This window comes from Sapajus apella, unplaced genomic scaffold, assembly GCF_009761245.1.
Source record: "Sapajus apella isolate SASKATOON/1434 unplaced genomic scaffold, GSC_monkey_1.0 scaffold2, whole genome shotgun sequence".
In the NCBI taxonomy this organism is placed as follows: Eukaryota; Metazoa; Chordata; class Mammalia; order Primates; family Cebidae; genus Sapajus; species Sapajus apella.
Window position 1 is genome coordinate 11720164 of NW_022436942.1, and position 21706 is coordinate 11741869.

Genomic DNA, 21706 nt, shown 5'->3' on the forward strand with positions numbered 1-21706 from the left:
AGTCATTCAGACAAGTCCTAGAACCTAGATCCTCTACTTCTTAGCCATTGTTCTTTCCAACGACCAGGTTACCTCACATTTACCATTTACTAAAATGCAAATATAATTTCTTTCCTTCCTTCCTTATCAGTGAAGGGGAAGAGAATACCAAAATCCTAGCATTCGTATCGTATTCTACATGAAATTTTAGTACATCACATTAGTCATTCATCTTAACACTGATGAGAAAGATGTGAAAGTCACCTTCACTGAGAATTGTGCTTATTAATAATTCTGTATGAAATCCTACCAATTATCTTGTTAATCATAATAAAGGTATCCACTTATTTAGAAGTCTATCTACAAGCGATACCCAAAATAGTGTTAAAATGGTCTTTATAGGTGGAAATAAAACCTGAAACCAAATCTTAGCCCTACCATTAACTGTTCAACACTCAGTGCATTTCTTAACTTAGTATCATCCTCACCCATAAAATGAAGATAATTCCACCTGCTTCTGTGAATTGCTGGGAAGATTAAATGATACAATAGGTGTAAAGCAATTAGCTCTTAAAAAATGGCCAGATCAGCCAACATGGTGAAACCCCTTCCCTACTAAAAATACAAATATTAGCTGGGCGTTGTGCCACATGCCTGTAGTTCCAGCCACTCAGAAGGCTGAGGCATGAGAATCGCTTGAACCTGAAAGGCAAAGGTTGTAGTGAGCCCAGATCCTGCCACTGCACTCCAGCCTGGCAACAGAGTGAGACTCCATTTAAAAAGAAAAGAAAAGAAGCCAGATCATATAGTTGTTACAGACACAGCTGCAGATAGCTACTGCTGATAGGTAATGTAGTTTAATTTATGTGAACTTTTACTAGTTTAACTTCTAGTGTGCCCTTATTTTTTTCTCCCAAATACTTGCGGCAGGACACAATACACTCATGCTCCCAGGAAATAAAGTAAGAGCTGAATTTCATTCCTCTTGTAACCCCTTAAATTAAACAATACAGTATAGTAATAATCAGTTATTTGACTGCCTTGGAATTGGCTATATCTAAATCAAACCTTACACTAATTTGATTCCTACTCTTTATCTGAGTTGGCTAACTGCATCTTTCACTCTATTTTGAAATAAAACCAATAAGCCAATTTTATAAATATAAATCACAATACAGTGAATTCAACTTGGGTGAAAAGAGCAGGAAGCCTTCAAGGGGAATGCAGAGAGGGACCTAACGTTGAGAAATTATGTATTCAGAAGTCCATTTTGTACTAATTTACTTTCTCTTTTAATCTTTACAAATATCATTCTAGTCAAAGTGGCATCATTTTATAGATTAGGAAAATTCAGAAGCTTTAACTCTTACTCTCTCCCCTTCGCTCCAGATGCTTAACCACAATAACTTAGAAGAAGGCTCTTGCTCAACTCAAGGCCTTTCCTCTCACAATTTCGGCCCAGAATGGTCTTCTTCTGCTTCAGGTCTCACCTCAGATAGTACCTCCTCCATTCAATCTAAAGTAGTGTACACCTACATCAGTGTAGTGTGGTAATTTTTTTTAAAAAAAGGAAAAAAAATAAAAGTTGTGTACGTCAATTACTCATCCTTATTTCCTTCACAGAACACAAAATGGTCTGTATTCATCTTTTTTGTGTTTATGAGCAGAGATACTTTGATTTCTACAATGAACACAGCTGCCTACAGTCATTTAGCAAGTAAACAGCAGGACCTGGAAACCAATCCAAGGAAATCTAACTGCAAGCTCCTGCACTGCCCTACCACGACTATTTTTTGTACAGATGATAGGGAAAGTTCTTTGGGCTGGGAAATCAATTAAGAGGTGTGCCTTGCTGCTTTTTTGTATTCATTCACTATAAAGAAATTATACATACAGTTAATACCACAAAATATTTAATCCGAACTTATGCATACAGTTAATACTACAAAATATTTAATTCAAATTTCAAGAGCTAGTACACTGCCTATTAGAATCACAACTCAATTTGAAAAAAAAGACACTATATTTATGGTGTGTCTTATCCTAATACTTCAAATCTGTTGAGTAATTGGCATCTGCGCAAATAGTTATTTAGGCCTAAAAGAAAATTAAATCACATATACAAATGAGTTTTACTAACAAATTTATAATATTCTTTTATAAATTGTTTTGAATTTCACAACACATCATGCAGAAAACTTTTAAAACCAGCCATATATCATTTCGATAATGGTGTTCTTTCTTAATGAAAGATGACACATGCACTCGCTGCTGGGGTTAAAAACCATGTTCTTGCAGCTAAGTCACTTCACGTAAAATGCTAAGAGCGGCTAAAGCGGACCACTAACAACATTCCCTTTGTTACCTTACCCACAGGATTCAATACTTACTGCTGAGTTCTCCATCCTCAGACACTCCTGTCCCTCTCATTCCTAGGTAAGTCAGTCCCAGTATTAGGAAAAATAAGCAGGCAGCGGTTAAGAGAAACATCGACAAGTAGTGGGCACTGAAACTCCCTGTTGGGGACACCTCCTCCCGTTTAAATTGCTGGAGAAGTTCCTCTTCGGGTTCAGAAAGCTTCGGTTTGTTGTATGTGTTTTTCAGGTAGGTATGATTGGAGCCCGTATGATTGGCGTGATTGATCCTGAGTGAACCAGAGGCGGCCAGCGCCGCACTGGGAGGGAGACTGTTAGAATAAATCCTGGGGGGGTCCACATTGAAGGCCCCACCGCCAATATGATTATTGGTTTTCAGAAGGGCGCCTGTTGACGAATCCAAGGTTGAGTCCATGTCAGTAAGTGGCGGGGGCAGGAGAGGGGTCAGTTTCTTAGCATTAACACGGTATCTAGGAACGGGGCTGGAGTCCACTTGATCACACCCTCCTCCCTGCTCCGCAGCCGCCGCCTCTTCGAGGTTTCGGCTCCTGTCTAGACTCCCGGCAGCCGCCGCCCTGTCATTCATCGCGAGTCCTCCCCCTCCCTGAACTGAAGTCTCCAGCCTGCCGCCGGCCGATTTAGCAGTCAGCGGGGAGAGAGGCTTACTATGGGTCCGTCTGGGCCGATGCCGGGAAAGGGAGTCGTCCTTTAATACCTGTCTGGTGGAGGCCACGTCGTCGTCGTCCTCTTCCTCTGAGTCCGAATAGTTTTCCCGGCAGCTGTAGGGGACAAGCCGGCTGCCATTCACGGTCCGGCTGGCCCAGAGCGGCTCCTCGGCCTCCGGGTCCCTCTCCTCACCGTCCTCTCCCTCCCCTTCCTCGTCCTCCAATGCTCCATCTTTCCCCGGCGCGGTCTGCAGCTCGGGGCCCGCCGGCCTCCTGGTCCCCCACCACGAGTGGGGCTTCCTTCGCTCGGCGGAGTTGCTGTTAGTCACCTCGCTGGCGGCCAGGGGCGCCGGCGGCGCTTTGAGCCCGCGGTACTGGAGCGAAGCCCGGTCTTTCCTCCCGCCGCCGCCGGCCTGGTCCTGGGGACTGGCCTCCACGTCCGACTCGTCCGAGCTGAAGCCCAGCAGCACTTTGCTGCCAGCCGCGGGGGCGGCGGAGGAGCCCCCGGGCCCTCCCAGGAGGCTCTCCGGGCCAGAGGCCGAGATTCGGCACAGGCCCCCAGGGGTCCGTAAGTAGGAGAGGTCGCCCGAGACCGGCCGGACCCCCATCCCCACGGCCGCTGCCGCCACTGGTCCCGCGGCTGCGACCGTGGCGGCTGCCGTGTTATTGTTATTACTGTTCCGCGTCTTGTTGCCGCGGCCCCCCGACCGGTGCTGCTGCTGCTCTTCCTCTCGAAGCTTCTTCAGCTTCTTGAGGTAGACCGGGCGGGTGCTCTCCGTCACTGGTCCAGGAGACAGGCCGTAACGGCGGAGCTGAGAGAAAAGCTCCTCATCCGAGAGCTGCTGAGGCGCCGAAGCCGCTGCCGCCGCCATTTTCTCTCCAGGGTGTTTTACAAGCTCCGCGCTACCGGAAGTGACGCGCCGCCCTAGACCCTGAACTAGACCGCGCTGCGTCGCCCTCCCAGCGCCGCGGGCGTCTCGGCCAATGGGAGGCGCGGGAGGAGCTCACCTGAGCGGGAAAGAGCCACCTGAGCAGTGAGCGGCTCCCACGGCAGAGACTGGGTCTACTCTCTCACCTTGAGGTGTCGGCGCATTCTCGCTCTCCTCTCCGTCCCATCTCCGGCTGTTCTCTGCCCTGCCCTTCCAAGTGCCATCCCCAGGAGCTGTCTCTTACTAAACCACACCTTGACTTCTCCATCCTAGGTTCCTGCCACTGGGCAGTAATAATTGAAATCCACCTTGAAGTTCATGGCATAAGTTTTCTTTACATCTGGATTCCCACTGCCGAGGGAGCCTAGACGAACTGAAAGAAATTCTGCTAGCCAGACTAGATGGGCAGCCTTCCCGTCTGACTTCAGGTTGTCTGACTTCAGTTCGTCTTTCGCTTGACTTACAAAAAAATAAATAAATAAATAAGTGACTGTCTCTCGCTGCTTTTTTTGAGAAGCGTTTCCTCTCCTATTCCGAGAAAATGCAGAGTACACCAATCACAATACAATTTTCTTCTAGAGTAATGGCTCTTCGTTCATTAGTTAATTGAAAGACATTATCTTTTTCCTTTTTTGAAACCTAATGACTTTACAACATCAGCATTTTTGAAAGTGAAAGAGCTTATCTGCTTCATTTTAAGACTCTCAAAGACCATAACACATGACCCTATTTATTTCCTTCTTAGTACCTTTCCAACCAATAGTTATTTATTATTTATTAATAAATATTTGTATTTGTTTATTTTCAAATTTATTTATTGTCCTATCCTTTTAGGCTATAATAAGCTTCATGTGTGGAGGAACTTTGCTTCTGTTATTCATGATACTAGTAGAAACTCAATAAATATTTGTTGAATGAATTAAACTATTGCAAAGAGAGGATAGTATGAGACGAATGTTTTGAAATGAGACAAGTGCCAGGCGAGGTGGAGAAACCTTCACACAAAGTCAAAAAAACAAACAAAAGACCTGGAAACCCAACTCTTCCATTTACAGAGTAGGAAACGAATCCCAGAGAGTTGAAATGTGCCCAGTGTGGTAAAGATCTCTTCCTATTTTCCCATTTCCCCAAACCTTGGCAGACAGACAATTCTTTAGTTCTTCGATCCTAGTAGCTACAAAATACTACAATAATGTTTTTTTCTGTTGAATGAGTTATTTTACCTATTATATTACACCGCTGTACAGAAAAAATGTTAGCCAAAAGCATAGATCCGGCCGGGCACGGTGGCTCGCGCCTGTAATCGCAGCAGTTTGGGAGGCAGAGGCGGGTGGATCACAAGGTCAGGGGTTTGACACCAGCCTGGCCAACGTGGTGAAACTTTATCTCTACTAAAAATACAAAAAAAAAAAAAAAAAAATTAGCCAGGCGTTGTGGCGGGCACCCGTAATCCCAACTACTCGTGAGGCTGAGGCAGGAGACTCGCTTGAACCCAGGAAAGTGGAGGTTGCTATGAGCTGAGCTGAGATCGTGCCACTGCACTCCAGCCTAGGCAACAAGAGTGAGATTCCTTCTCAAAAAAAACAAAAGCATAGATACTAGCTTTTCAATATGCAGAATCAAACAGCAGAATAATACTAACCCTAATTTTTACTTTTCCTAGCGAAAGCTTGCCATCTTCTCAAAAGAAAAAAAGCTTTTATGTGGAGGACAGTCACTTGTCCTTTAATCATTGAGCCTTTAAGATTTACAAATGTTCTTGAATCTATGACTGTTACGCACTTATAAGAGAATTTTTCAAAGTAAATTATAGTGGCTATGATGAAGATGACCCAGACTTTATTGCCATAATTACCTGGGTGGGGACTAAAATTATTATAAACTTAGCGGACTTGTGTCACCATGTAGCAGAGTGGTTAAGCTGTGAGCCTTGGAGTTAAACAAAACTAGATGTGGACCCAGCCCTGTCTCTTACTTTCATTCTCGGTTCAATATTTGCTTTATACCATACTGGCTTCTCTGTTAGGAATCATAGCAGTCAGTGAACCTAGAGGTCATGAACATAGAGGTTTATGAACCTTTAAATGACCTCCTATAGGGACTGTTGAACCATTTATACTTCTGCCTGTGACTTTGGGCAAGTTAATTCATCCTTTCAAACTTTAGTTTCTGTACAAACAGAAGAGGGGTGATAAAACTTCCTCAGAAGGCTGTTTTAAGGAGTAAATAAGACTATATCTGCATAATGCCTAGCACCATACCTAATACACAGTGTGCACTCAGCAAATGTTAGTCAGTATTATAAAGGTAAGCATTGTGTGCAGCCATTTCAGTAGCATGGCTCCTGATAATTCTATGCAATAGCAATTAAAGGAAATGCTACTCCATAGACAAAAAATGGAAACGGTCAAACTTTGCGTAAGGCATTAAGTAATCCCAATTAAAAGTTAATGAAGATCAAGGGGCTTGGTAAACAGTCATTGGTCATTTCAGCCCTTTGGGTCAGCAACGTTTTGACCAGGAACCAAAGGTTTACAGTTTCAAGTTATGTGATTTAGGGCAAATCTTAGGCTCTCAGAACCTTAATTTATTATTATTTTTTAATGTGGATGGCTGGGTGCTGAGAGTACATTTCCTTAAAGAATGTCGTTTCTGGTCCTGTTATTAGAAACAGTTATATTTTTCTAGAGCAGTTCATTTGTTGTTGTTTTAATTTTTACTGAAATGATATCCACATAACATTAATTGTTTTATTTTATTTTGTTTTTGAGACAAAGTCTGGCTCTGTCGCCCAGGCTGGAGTGCAGTGGTGCCATCTCGGCTTACTGCAACCTCTGCCTCCTGGGTTCAAGCGATTCTTCTGCCTCAGCCTCCCGAGTAGCTGAGACTACAGGTGCATGCCACCATACCTGGCTAATTTTTATATTTTTAGTAGAGATAGGGTTTTGCCATGTTGTCCAGGCTGGTCTCAAACTCCTGACCTTGGGATCCACCCACCTTGGCCTCCCAAAGTGCTGGTATTATAGGTGTTAGCCACCGTGCCCGGCAACATTAATCATTTTAAAGTATAAATTAGTAGTATTTAGTACATTCATAATGTTGCACAACCATCACCTCTATCTAGTCCCAAAACATTTTCATCACCTCTAAAGTAGATCCAGAACCCATTAAGCAGCCACTTCCTATTCTCCTCTCTCCCCAGCCCCTGGCAACTACTAGTATACTTCTTGTCTTTAGGGACTTAACTCGTCTGGATATTTTATGTAAATGGGATCATACATTACATGACCTCTTGTATCTGGCTCCTTTCACTTAACATAATGTTTACGAGGTTCATACATGTTGCAGCATGTATCAGTACTTCACTTCTTTTTATGGCTGAATAATATAATATTTCATTGTATAAATATGCCACATTTTATTTATTTATCCATTCATCTGTTGATGAACACTTTGGTTGTTTCCACCTTTGGTTATTGTGAATAATGAATGCTACTACAAACACTGGCATATAAGTATCTGTTTGAATAGCTGTTTTCAATTTTTTTAGGTATGTACTTCAAAGTGGAATTGCAGATTATATGGTAATTCTATGTTGAACTTTTTGAGGAATCACAAAACTGCTAATTTGTTTTTAACTTTATGGATATGTTCAAGCAAATAAGAAGGAAGCCATTAGGCCCATGCGGTGGCTCATGCCTATAATCTCAGCACTTTGGGAGGCTGAGGCAGGTGGATCACTTGAGGTTAGGAGCTCAAGACCAGCCTGGCCAACATGGTGGAAGCCCATCTGTACTAAAAATACAAAAATTAGCCAAGTGTGGTGGCTTGTGCCTGTAATCCCAGCTACTTGGGAGCCTGAGGCAGGAGAATCGCTTGAACCCAGGAGGCGGAGGTTGCAGTGAGCCAAGATAGTGCCACTGTACTCCAGCCTGGGCAACAGAGCAAGACTGAGTCTCAATAAAAAAGAAAAGAAAAAAAAAAAAAGCAAGAAGGAGGCCATTAGCCTGAGGCTGTCTCTGTACCTAGAGCTCTTATATAAGCAAATTGAAACTGAACTGGAAGCAGATCTTGTAACTAACTTAAAAAAAAAAAAAAAACCCACCAGCTTCAGCCAATCACGAACATCCAACCAGCTGATATATAACTAGATATATAACTAGAGACTTCCGATCAGACCATACCCAAATAAGGCCGATGCTTAACTGTAGCCAATCAGGTAATTTCTTTACTTTGTTTCCATGTTGAGCCAAAAAAAAAACCGCAAAACACAAACAAACAAAACCTCCATGATTAGACTGCTAGAGTGGAGATCATAAACTCTTTTTGGTTAGATGCTTTCCGACTCATTAATTATTATGTTGCTTAAATAAACTCTGTCAAATTTATTTTGTCTTAAGTTTTCCTTTGTCAGATAAACACTGTTTGGTGACTTGCCATGTTTACCCCTTTGAGATGACAGCTAAGAAGTTTTTACTCAAATTTGTTGTCCAGTCAGAGCAAGTGTATAGGGCTACATAGCCTACGTTTTATAAATTAACCTCACTGCTGAGTCCATCTAAATTTCCTAGCTTTATTTTTGTGTGCCTCATTTTAAAATCTTTTTTTTTTTTTAATTTTTATTTTGGCCAGGCATGGTGGCTGATGCCTGTAATCCCAGTGCTTTGGGAGGCCAATCACTTGAGCTCAGGAGTTCAAGACCAGGCTGAGCAACATAGCGAGACCCCATCTCTACAAAAAGTTAAATAAAAGAAGAATTAGCCAGGCATGGTGTTGTGCACCAGAATCCCAGCTACTTGGGAGGCTGAAGCAGTAGGATCGCTTGAATCCAGGAGTTCAAGGCAGCAAGGGGTTGTGATTTCACCACTGCACTCCATTCTGGGTGACAGAGCAGAGACTGTCTCGAAAAAAAGAAAAAAATATATTTAAGATGTTTTTAATGTTTCCTTTATCTTCCTAATATGATATGCATCTTTTTAGCTGCCTTAAATCATTTAATTTATATAATTTTATATAATTCATCTGACAACCCATTGGGTAGGTTGTATTAGTCTTCATCTCTTACAGATGAAAAAACTGAAAGCTAGAAAAGTTACTTGACTCAGTCTCAATAGACATACGAGAAACTGAAACCCAAGACCTCTGAGTCCAAATTCCTTGTTCTTTCTGCTATACCATATCAACCTTGAATACTTTAGTTGAATCATACAGTAATTGGTGGTAAAAATAACTTAGTTCCCTCCTTTCTCACCCACCCTGAAGAGGAAGACATCTGTAATGGGGTGAAGAAGAGGTCAAAGGCTTTTACAGTTAACCTGTTTCTTAGCTTTATTGCTACATGCAACACCTGGAAGAAAACTCAAAAATATAAAACTGATTATATCGCTTACCTCTTTAGCAGATCAAAGAAGTAGCACAATATTATATTGATGTTATCACTTCTCTTAAAATGCCTTTAGGATGTGTTCACTAGTTTTGATGTACAAAGTTCCTGATGTTTATTTCTTTTTTACATTCCTCAACACTAACACTGCCTATAAGGAGGAAACCAGAATAAACGGCCTCAAAATACAACATGGTATTGAGAAATGTTGGATAAAATTTTTATCCTATGTTACTGTAAGAATTAGCCAAGAAAGTTTTGCAGTGAGAGCATCTGTTTTATTTTTCTATATATAACTCAAACAGGTGGGGAATTGTCATAGGATTCAAGTAAACAACATATGTATGGTATGCTATGATTGATAATTATATTCCACTCTAACTATGCAAGTGAGTGAATTGCCTAAATTGTTAAGTAAAAGTCATGAGAAAACATTTCACTTTAATACATGATGGACAAGGGGCTGAAAATTAGGAGGTTTGGGTTCTCTTCCCAGTTCTACAATTAATTGTAGTAATATTTTACATTTTAATTTTGCCTCATAGCCTATAAAACTCGTTTATTGTCTCATTTGATCTTCAACCAGGATAGAAGGCTCTATCATTTGTCCTTTGTGCAAGCTAGCAAGGAGTGAAATTCAAAATCATTCTAGGTTGTCTGACCCTTAAGTCCACGGTTCTTTCTAACCCACCGTGCTGTCCCATGTACTGCATGCAATGAGTCATTTTGTCTTTTGGCTTTCAGTTTCTTCATCTCTAAAATGAGTAAAGCTGCTTTACCATTTAGATCTCTTCCGAATCCAAAACTTTCTGAGAACACTTTCTTATAGTATTTGTTATTTTACTTTTTATTATAGTTATACACATGCTTTATTTTGCCCCTTAGACTCTGCATTCCTTAAGATAAGGGTCTATGCCTTTTTGAAATTTGCATCCGTCCCGTCTCCTAGCTTACTGTCTTATGCACGTTATTCAATACTGTACAAATGTGTTGCATAAATAGTAAAGAGACACCACATGTCACAAAATGGCATTAGGAAGACTTTGAGGTATATACAAAGAAATACATTAGGAGTAGGCCTCCTGTTGGATTTTATAAAAATAAGTGAAAAATATGAGTTTACAAATTGAGCATGAATTTTAAGGAATACCTCTGCAAAGAAGATCGGTTCAGGGTGCTCTAGAGGTTTGGTTTCATTAAGCAGCAGAAAGCATTTTAATATCAGTGCTTTCCTGTCCCATATGATATGAGCAGTGGTGTAAACAAAGAGGTCTGAGCACCTCTGTTTATGATTATGCATTCTTACTAACAGAAACCTTTCTTTAAATATTATTTTATTTGTTGTAAGAGAACTTCATATGAAACAGGCATCAAGAATCACCAGGGTTTTGTTTAATAAGACTTTTAAACTTCGGTTTATTTATTCCTTGATGTTTCTTGTCTGTTCTTCTCAGAAACTTAAGCCTTCTTAAAGGACAAAGGGGGTAGAAGGGGAGAGAGCCAATATTAGTTTTGGTTGATGGGCTAGAAAGCTGCTTCTTCCATTGCCCATGGCTAAGACCTGCTCCTGACCTCTGCTGCCTGCCTCTAAATTAGAGCATTTTCTGCCCATTCACACAAGAGGAACATTTCTGAGTGTTGTGTATCCTTTCATTGTTCATTTGGCCTTAAAGAATAGGCTTACAATAAATGGCAATGGTCATTGGGCTCCTCCTTTCTGCTACACAGCCTGAAACATCTCTCCTGACAATAAGCTGGGACAATCTTAGCCTCACCTTATTTGTTTCCCCTCTAGGGGGTCACTGTCCTTTGTTGCCCATTGTCTTGAAACTTGTTTCAGGCTACAGAGTAAATCCAGTCTCTCTTACTCCATTTTGACAGGAAGCAGAAATCCCAGTACATGGGGATTTAATGTATTAATATCTCTACTTTTTTACATGTTTGAAATCTCCCAAAATAAGTTTTTATTTTTATTTATTTTTTTTTAAGGTAGAGAGACCAGATTCCTGGTAGTGCAGAAGGTTTTTGAAGCAAAACAAAGGTGTGTAATGGGAACTGTATTTGGTTGTATTGTATGATATATAAATTTTCTCCTGTGGCCCCTTAAGGAGTCTTCAGTATGGTCTACATAACTAATTTTTTTGGTTTTGACATTCAAAACATTAAGAGTAATGTCATTATCCATGCCCATTACCACCCCCCTCAGTTAACAACCAGTTATTTTGTAGTATAATTTTGGTATTTGTCATTCCTATGGATCATCTCTTTCCTCTCTGTCTCTCTCTCTCTTTCCTCCTCTCTCTCATACACACGACATGTATATAAAATATTTTGTTTATATTTTGTACAAATGATATCACATTTTACATAGTCTTCTGCAACTTACATCGTCGCTCGATATTTTGTGAGATTCAGCCATATATAACTCTAGTTCAGGTGTTTTCACTGTATTAAATCAATGAATGGCATGTTTACTTTTGTCTGCCCCTGTACATTTTGTCTAACTATTTGGTTAAGACTATCTGTTTTGTTTATTCATTTGTTAAACAAATATCATGGCACTCTAGATGATGGGAATATAACAATGAATAAAATAGACATCCTAGATCTTACATTTTAGCTGAAGAAGATAGATATTAAGTAAATAATATGTAATATATCAGAGATAGGTGATAAAAAGAAAGACAAAGGAAGGTATAATGGGACAGAAAGTGAAGGCTTCAGGTGAATGATGCTATTTTATTTGGATGATTAGGAAGACCCTTCTGATCAGGTTATATTTTAGCAGGTATCTGAAGAGAGTGAGGGAGTAAGCTAGGTGGACATCTACGGGTAGAAGGGATTGGCAAGGGCAAAACCCCAGAGTGGGAATGTGCAAGATGGGATTATTCTTAGAATAGAAAGGATGCCAATATCACTGATATAGGACGGGGAATGGGGCATTAGCCATGAGCAATAAGATCAGATCAGTGGTAGAGGAGAAGTGCAGATCTTGTAGGGCCTTTTAAGCCATGATAAAGACTTTAGATTTCACTCTGAATAAGATGGCAAGCTTTGGTGGGGGAGGGGGCATTGAGGACTGGAGCAACGTGATATAATTTACATCTTAAGACCTCTTGTGTCCAAAGTAGACATTAGAAGAGGAAATAGAAAAACAAAGAGACAAGTTGGAAAGTTATTGCAATAATCCCGGTTGAACAGAGTATGATTTGGAGCAGGATGGTAGTGAGAAGTGAGAAGTATTGGGATTCTGAATGTGTTTTAAAGGACTTCCTTACAAATTAGATTGTGGATGTGAGACAAAGCAATCAAGAGTGACTTCAAGGCTTTTGGGCTGAGCATCCAGAAGAACAGAGTTGCCATTTACTGAGATGTAGCTGCCTGGGGTACAGTAAGTCTTTAGAGAACTCACAGGATTCATTTGAACATGTGATGTTTGGGGCTTCCAAGAAAAGGAGTTTGGGGAAAATGTATACATGAGCTTGGAGTTCAAGAGGCAACCTCTGGGCTAAAGTCATAAATGTGTGTCAGCAGCAGAAAGATGAAATTTAAAGCCATGGAAATTAGCAGGATAGAAAAGAGAAGAGATCTGATAACTGATTCCAGAAGTACCCCAACATTTAGAGTTGGAGGAGATGAGAAAGAGCCTGCAGAGGAAACTGAGAACAAGATGACAGTCAGGTGGAGGAAAAGCAAGAAAGTGATACCTCTTAGCTTTTAAGCTACATTCCAGAAGACTCTCCTCAACCATATACTCTCCCAATGGATAATGGACTCTGTACAAAGACCTAAGGCTGATGATTCTCAAAAGGTTAAGGAACTCAGATATATGCCTATAAGAAGTAATGAACAAAAATTTTAAAAGTTGCTTTACCATAGTGGGGTCATAAAAATTTACTTTAATTGTCAAATCTTTAATCATGTTTTCAATAAAAATATGCTTCATAAGAAGAACTGGAATTAATGCCCCAAGTTGTCTGTCATTCTTTTCTATTGCTCGTATTTACTTAGGTTCACTTCTTAGCATTTGGATTTTTTGGCATAAAAGTTCAAGTGGTACACTTTTTTCTAAAGGAAAGAAAAAATTGATTGATACTATCTGCATCTTTTAAATTTCATATTTAAAAGTTAACTGTTTTTATTTAAGCAGGATGCATTATTATTATTATTATTAAAGTCTTTAGTACTATCGTTGGGAACCTGAGTTATAAAACTTATATTCAGTGAGTACAAAATTCTTTCCAGTTTAGTACAAATGGTTGTTTGAATTACTTGAATTACTTGAAAGCTTTTGGTTTCACTTTGGTATTTTAGGACTCCTTGAAAAGCCGTTTGCTCTTATAAGGACTGCACCACTGCTTCTATTTGAAATGCAGCCTAAATATTATATCATAAATAAAATAATCATAAATGCCACCAGAGATGTACCTTGATATAGTTAAAAGGGCAAATAAGATTTATGTGATTCTTGAGTGTGGGCCAGTATGATAGATTTTTTAAAATTCAGAGAGCTGAGAGGCATCTTAAAAAGTATGTAGGTAAATCCTATTACGGTATATTTTTTGGTTAAGGAAATAAAGCCTATTAGGTTATATTGCTTGTCAAACATTATTCACTAGTTAGTGAGAAAATTAGGGTTGGAACCCAGGTATCCTAAATTCCAGACCAAGTCTCTATACTATGGAACTATGCTTTAATGGAAAAAAGTAGCAGAATAAGAGAAGCTAGTTTGATTATAACTCAATTTAGGATCTCTGGCCACTTTTCTTGTTTTATATCAATACTCCTTTGGCACTTCTATGATGTCACTGAACTTTAAAATAACCGTATTCAATACTAGATGCAAGTTATCAACATTCTTATTTTATACAGGTGATGAAATTGAGAAAGAGTTTAATTTACTTCTGCAACATCACAAAGCTAGTAGATGGGATAGTACTCAGGCCTATTTAACTTTTCTCTCTACAATTAGTTTTATTAGGAGAAATATTTAAATGATCTATCAGAATAACCTGGCCAGGCATGATGGCTCATGTCTGTAAACCTAGCACTTTGGGAGATGGAGGCAGGTGGATTACCTGAGGTCAGGAGTTTGAGGCCAGCCTGACCAACATGGCGAGACCTCATCTCTACTAAAAATACAAAATTAGCCAGGCATGGTGACGCATGCCTATAATCCCAGCTACTTGGAGGCTGAGGCAGGAGAATCACTTTAACCCAGGAAGTGGAGGTTGCAGTGAGCCGAGATTGTGCCATTGCACACCAGCCTGGGCAACAAGAACAAAACTCCGTCTCAAAAAATAATAATAACAATAATAATAACTTGAGCTACAAAATGAGAACAACAACAAACTTTCGTGTTACATGCCAGTTGGAAAATAGGAAGGAGAAGTTGATGAGAAATGTAATGGCTGAAAAAATAGTAACAACTAACAGCGTTGCCATAGTAGCAAAACTGAGCAATTAAAGGCATTGATGCAAATTTCTTTGTACAAAAATAATTGAATTCTGTGAAAGAAGATAATTTTTTGGTCAGTCCTTCCATAGTTTCAAAACACCAACTGCCTAAATACAAGGGTAAAAAACACCAACTACCTAAATACAAGGGTAAGTAGATTTGAATTAACATAAGTTCCTGGGTGAAGATGTGGGAATTTTCTTTAACCGGAAACAGAATGTAATCCAATGTTATGACACAGCTTCCAAAAAAACTAATGCAATCCTAGGCTGCAGTGATAGGTGGATGTTTGGAGTAAACTTTGCTGGTTATATACAAAAGTTAAGTCCAGGCAGGGTGGCTCACACTAGTAATCCCAGCATTTTGGGAGGCTGAGGTGGGAGGATCACTTGAGCTCCGGATTTCAACACCAGCCTGGGCAACATGGTGAAACCCTGTCTCTACTAACAATGTTTAAAATTTTAAAAATAATTAGCTGTGTGTGGTGACACAAACCTTGTGCCCAGCTACTTGGGAGGATCACATTGAGCCCAGGAGGTCAAGGCTGCAGTGAGCCACGAACGCACCACTGCACTCTAGCCTGGATGATAGAGCAAAACACTGTCCACCCACCAAAAAAAAAAAAAGACACTAAAAAACTAAAATTTGTATGGAGAAGGATGACTAGAATGGAAGTCTGGAAGCCATTTCCCAAGGAGGCGGTTTACCAACTCAATCCACACATTGTGTTGCAGCACAGCCTGTTCTGAAGCTGTTGTCCTGGTTCCCTGCTAACTAGGATAGTGCTTTCTTTTCTTCTGATGGAGACTCTGGCACACCTGTCTCTTCAAAGACTTAATTTCCTATCCTTCAACTAACTGTTTATCTCTGCCTCTGCTGATTATTGGCTACTGAGGCCATTGTTGAATGTCTGTCCTAAAGAGAAACCATCTGAAGTACTTAAAATAGATCTAATACAAGGATCATTATAAAATCACTGGAAGGGCTGAAAGAGTGGGTTATAAGCTGAGCTCCAGGAGTGATTCCCCGAACACCATGAAACTGACCTCCCAGAGGAGTTACCTCCTCTGCCATAATTGGGAAGGTCGGTAATCAAGAATCTGACACTAGAGCTATTAAAGTTAAAACAAAACAAACAAAATAAACACTGTAGCTGCAATTCAGAACTCAAGAAGCTGATGCTGCTGCCACTGCAATTTCCTCTTGATAGCTATGAAACTGGAGACCAGACACTGCATAAACCCCCCACATTTCTATAACCATGTTTGCAATTAAATAGTCAAAAGCAGAAGTAAAGGGACCTCCTGTTTGGCACCACTTTTCCAAATGTGTGCAGGTGCATCAAATTGGTGGAATCTAATCAAATGTGAAACCCTGGTGCAAGGAAGTCAGGGAAATTTACTATTTTGCTTTCCATCTACTGCAGTACAGAAAGTCACACTCAAAGAAAGTGAAAATAAATGCCAAGTCATTTGTAAAATAGGAATGAAAAGACAAAGAAAAAAAGGAAAAGAAATGCCATGTCATATCTAATACATCATACTTGCAATTGTACTATAAATTCACCAGTGTATTACAGCAAGAAAAACAAATAAAAGGAATACACATATAAAGGAAGAAATAACATGATTTTATACTTGGAACATCAAGAACCTTAGGTAAAACTACTGTATGTATTAAGTAAATATAGCAAGGTTTGGGACATAAATTCCACATTAAAAATTCAAATATTTTTCTACATATGAGCAACAAACAATGGAAATTATTATTCTTATTATTGTTATTATTATTTTGAGACAGAGTCTCACCCTGCCACCCAGGCTGGAGTGCAGTGGTATGATGACTGTTCACTGCAGTCTGCAGATCCCGAGCTCAAGCAATCCTCCCATCTCAACCTCTTAAGTGACTGGGACCAGACCTGCTCACCACCACACATAGCTAATTTTTCTAAAATCTCTTATAGGGATGAGGTCTCACTATGCTACCCAGGTTAGTCTAAGCTCAAGTGATCCTCCTGCCTTGGCCTTCCAAAGTGCTGAGTTTATAGGCATGAACCATTGTGCCCAGCGAAAGATTTCTTAGATACCGCATATTTTCAAAGATTCAAAGGGCTCTGGAGTCAGGTAGACTTTACCTCTGCTACTGATGATGTGTATGCTTTTAGTATATAACTTTTTTTACTCTAAATCCCAGTGATATGGTTTAGATCTGTGTCCCTGCCCAAATCTCACGTGGAAATGTAATCCCCCTTGTTGGAGACAAGGCATGATGGGAAATGACTGGATCATGAGGGGAATTTCTCATGAATGGTTTAGCACCATCCCCCTTAGTACTGTTCTAGTGAGTGAGTTCTCATGAGATCTGGTCATTTTAAAGTGTGTGGCACCTCCCCCATCACTCTCTTGCTCCTGCTCCAGCTATGTAAAATGTGCCTGCTTTGCCTTCATCTTCCACCATGATTGTGTTTCCTAAGGCCTTCCCAAAAGCAGAAGCCACCATGCTTCTTGTACAGACTACAGAACCATCAGCCAATTAAACCACTTTTCTTTATAAATTACCCAGTCTCAGGGTTTTTTTTGTTTGTTTTTGAGATGGAGTCTCACTCTGTTGCTGAGGCTAAAGTGCAGTGACATGACCTTGGCTCACTGCAACCTCTGCTTCCCAGGTACAAGCAAGTCTCCCGAACCAGCCTCCCAAGAAGCTGGGACTACAGGTGCATGACACCATGCCCAGCTAATTTTTTTGGTATTTGTAGTAGACACAAGGTTTCGCCATGTTGGTCAGGCCGGTTTCAAATTCCTGATCTTAGGTGATCCGTCTGCCTCGGCCTCCCAAAATGTTGGAGTTACAGGTGTGAGCCATGAGCCACCACACCCAGCCAGGTATTTCTTTATAGCAGTGCTAGAACGGACTAACACATCCAGTTTCTTTAGTAGGGCTTTCTTGTAAAAATTACATATTAAATGTACAGTTTTTAGCACCCTGTTCATTGCATATTATATACCCACTAAACATAGCTATTAATATAAACAAAAATGACTGTCTCATTCTTGGACTTGGACTTGGGTAAGATTTTTCTGGATTCTATCCCAATTCTACAATTTTCTAGCATCCCAACTGAATAATGGACAGGTAGAAAACTAAAAATGAGGCTTGCATTTTCTTAAAGCCAGAGTTTCTAAAACTTTGGTCATTAAAGAAGAAGTGAGAAATTGCAGGCAATTTGCTTATAAAACTAAAAACTTCTGCTCTTCAAAATTGGCATCACCTCTGTTCTTTTGCTTTAAAACTAAAAACTTTAAAACTTCTGCTCTCGGAAAAGCATCTTTTTATTTATTTTATTTTACTTTAAGTTCTGGGGTACATGTGCAGCTTGTGCAGCATTGTTACATAGGTATATACATGCCATGGTGGTTTGCCGCCTCCATCCCCTCGTCACCTACATTAGGTATTTCTCCTAATGTTATCCCGCCACAATCTCCCCACCCCCTGCTATCCTTCCCTAGCCCCCACCCTCCAACAGACCCCAGTGTGTGATGCTCCCCTCCCTGTGTCCATGTTTTCTCATTGTTCAACACCCGCTTATGAGTGAGAACATGCAGTGTTTGGTTTTCTGTTCTTGGGTCAGTTTGCTGAGAATGATGGTTTCCAGATTCATCCATGTTGCTGCAGAGGACATGAACTCATCTTTTTTTATGGCTGCATAGTATTCCATGGTGTATATGTGCCACATGGAAAAGCATCTTTAATAAAATGAGAAGGCAAACCACAGATGGAGAAAATATTCATAACACAACTGGTAAATAACTAATATATTACATTCTCATAATTAAATAATAGGAAGGCAAAAAATTAAACATTTTAATTTACAGTATTTGAACAGACTTCTCTCACAAGAAGATATATAAATGGCCAATAAACATATGATAGTACGTTCAACCACTAGTTATTAGAATAAAGCAAATATGAACACAATAAAATATAACTACACACCTACAAAAATGTCTAAAATTTTAAGAAGTGATGATATCAAGTGTTGGCCAAGATGTGGAGCAGTCAGTACTTTCATCCAACACTGGTGGAAATGTAAAATGGTACATCCACTTTGGATAACATTTTGGAAGCTTCTTATAAAGCTAAGTATATACTTACCTTATAAGCTAGCAGTTTCACTCCTGGGTGTTTGCCCAAGACAAATAAAACCACATGTTCACACAAAGACTTACATATGAATTTTAATAACAGCTTTTTCATAATAGGCAATAATTTTTAAAAGTATCAACAAGTGAGTATATAAACAAATTTTAGTGGAGCTACATTTGAACTACTCAGTAATGGTAAGGAATAAAGTGCTGCTACATACCAATCTGCACACATTTCAGAACCATTGTTTTAGTTAAAGAAGCTCAACACAAAAGAACATACACTATATGATTCTACATAAAATTTTGGAACAGAAAAAATTAATCCATAATAAAAGAAGGCAGAATGTTTGTCTTTGGTGAAGCGTGGAGAAAGAGTGACAGTAAAGGGATGTGAGTGAACTCTTTGGGTTGATAAAATGTATCTTAATTGGGTTAGTGTTTATATACTTTTGAAAAATAGTCACCTAGCAGTACACTTCAGTGAATGTATCTTATTACATGTAAATTACATTCTAATAAACTTTATTTAAACTGTAAAAACCCAAACTACATAGTATATGTGCTTCTGATCATGAAACCAATTCCATTTTATATTTCCCCCAGGAGCATATATCCATACCTTTTTTTCTACACTGGTAACAACCCTGGAAATGATAAATGCTTTAAGTATTTTTTCCATTTGCTATGCAAAAAGAATTATCTAATGGACACATTACCTAAATATTAGTGAATTACCTGAAGTGTTAACTTTTTTTTTTTTTTTTTTGTACTTTAGGTGCTGGGGTACATGTGAAGATCATGCAGGGTTGTTGCATAGGTACATACATGGCAAGGTGGTTTGCTGCCTCCAGTCCCCCATCATCTATATCTGGCATTTCTTCCCATGTTATCCCTCCCCAACCTCCCCAACCCCTGCTGTCCCTCCCCTAGCCCCCACAACTGACCCCAGTGTGTAATGCTCCCCTCCCTGTGTCCACGTGTTCTCATTGTTCAACACCTGCCTATGAAGTATTAACTTTTAAATGAGGAAACAAAGGAAAAGAAACTGATATATTAGACTAACAAGGAACAATAAGAGAGGTACCCACACTCCTCTTGGGTCTTTCTCTCTTTGTTTCTCTCTCCCTAATCTTACAGCATTTGGATTTTATGTAGTAGGCAGTCCACTGTAATTTGTTGTTGTTGTTTCTTGTTTGTTTGGTTTTGATCCTGTGAACACCATCATAGAGATGTGCTTCCAGAAAATTAACCACACAGCAGGAAGTAGTATAGATTGGAAAGAGACCCTGGTGGTAAGGGCTTAGCTAGCCTACTTAGAATAAATAAGAAGACGTCAAATGAACGAATGTGGCAGCAGTAATAGACAGGAGGGAAATGATGCTGATGCAAAAGCTATTAAAAGGGCTTAGCAATTGATCTGTAAATGATTATGATGGTCAAAATAAAAAATATACCAAAAATAGCTCCTAAATTTTTGATGCAGAGAGAGGAAAGAGACTGAAAGTGTACCAGTATTCAAAGAACTTTAAAATTAAGTTGCCATCTGCATTTCTAGATTTATATTCCATTATTTTCTTATATGTGCTCAGACCATATAGTGCAGTGGTTGAAAGTTGTTATTATTATGTCAGTATTAACAAAGGCAACATTTCTTTCTTTTTTTTTTTTTCCAGAGGCAACATTTCTAAGTAACTGTATGCAACAGCCACATATTTCTAAATAACTATGCAACAGGCAACCTCTGGCACTTCATCAAATATTCAGAAAGACTTCTATTCATATGCCACAGCTGTTTCTGTGGTCTGGTTTTCTTGCAAAGTACATGTTTCCTTCAGGTCTACCACCATAAAAATGGTGTATGCTTCTCTTGTGTTATTCAGAGACGTATTTAGCTAGTTCATTCTCCAAGCAAAGATTTCCTTATAGAAATAGCCTTTCTGTACTTAAACAAGCCTTTATTTTATGTAGCCTTGTTTCAGAGACCTTGGTTATCCTTTCAGAATTATCTCTTTTTCAGACTTATTGAGGTATCTTTGATGAGTAAAAATTGTACATATTTAGGATATACAACTTGAGGTATTTCACTATATACATACAGTGAAATGATTACCACAATCAAGCAAATTAACATATGCATCACCTCACATAGTTACCATTTTCTTTTCTTTTTTTCTGTGGGTTGAAATACATAAGCTCTACCCTCAGAAAATTCAGTTATACAATGTGGTACTGTTAACTGCAGTCGCATTGTTGTGCATTAGGTCTGCAGAACTTATTCATCTTGCATAATTGAACCTTTGTACCATTTGACAGGCATCTCCCATTTCTCTCATTCTCCAGCCTATGGTAACCACCACTCTACTCTCTGCTTCTATGAGTTCAGATTTTCTAGATTTCACATGAGTGAGATCATGCAGTATAGTCTTGCTATATCTGGCTTACTTCACTTAGCATAATCTCCTCCAGGTTTACTCACATTTTCTAAAATAGTAGAATTTTCTCTTTTAAAAGGCTAAATAATACCCCATTTTGTGTGTATGTGAGATATGTGTGTGTGTGTGTATGTGTGTGTGTGTGTGTGTGCAAAAATGTCACCGTACTGTTTTCAATAACTGTTATACCAATTTACATTTCCACCAACAGCATACAAGGGTTCTCTTTTCTCCACATTCTTGCCCACACATGTGTTTTCATATCTTTTGTCTTTCTGGTAATAGTCATTCTAACAAGTGTAAGGTGATATCTCATTGTGGTTTTGATTTGCATTTCTTT

General features: G+C 39.4%; 1 protein-coding gene across 1 annotated transcript in view; it reads right to left on the reverse strand.

The window, feature by feature from the left end:
- LEMD3 (LEM domain containing 3) overlaps window positions 1-3932 on the reverse strand; it is a 74620-nt gene extending 70688 nt beyond the window's left edge. Inside the window, exon 1 of the mRNA XM_032288342.1 lies at window positions 2370-3932. Within this exon, the coding sequence (XP_032144233.1) occupies window positions 2370-3891 (1522 nt within the window). The 5' untranslated portion in view covers window positions 3892-3932. The remainder of the gene's footprint in view (window positions 1-2369) is intronic.
- Window positions 3933-21706: the final 17774 nt, after the last annotated feature.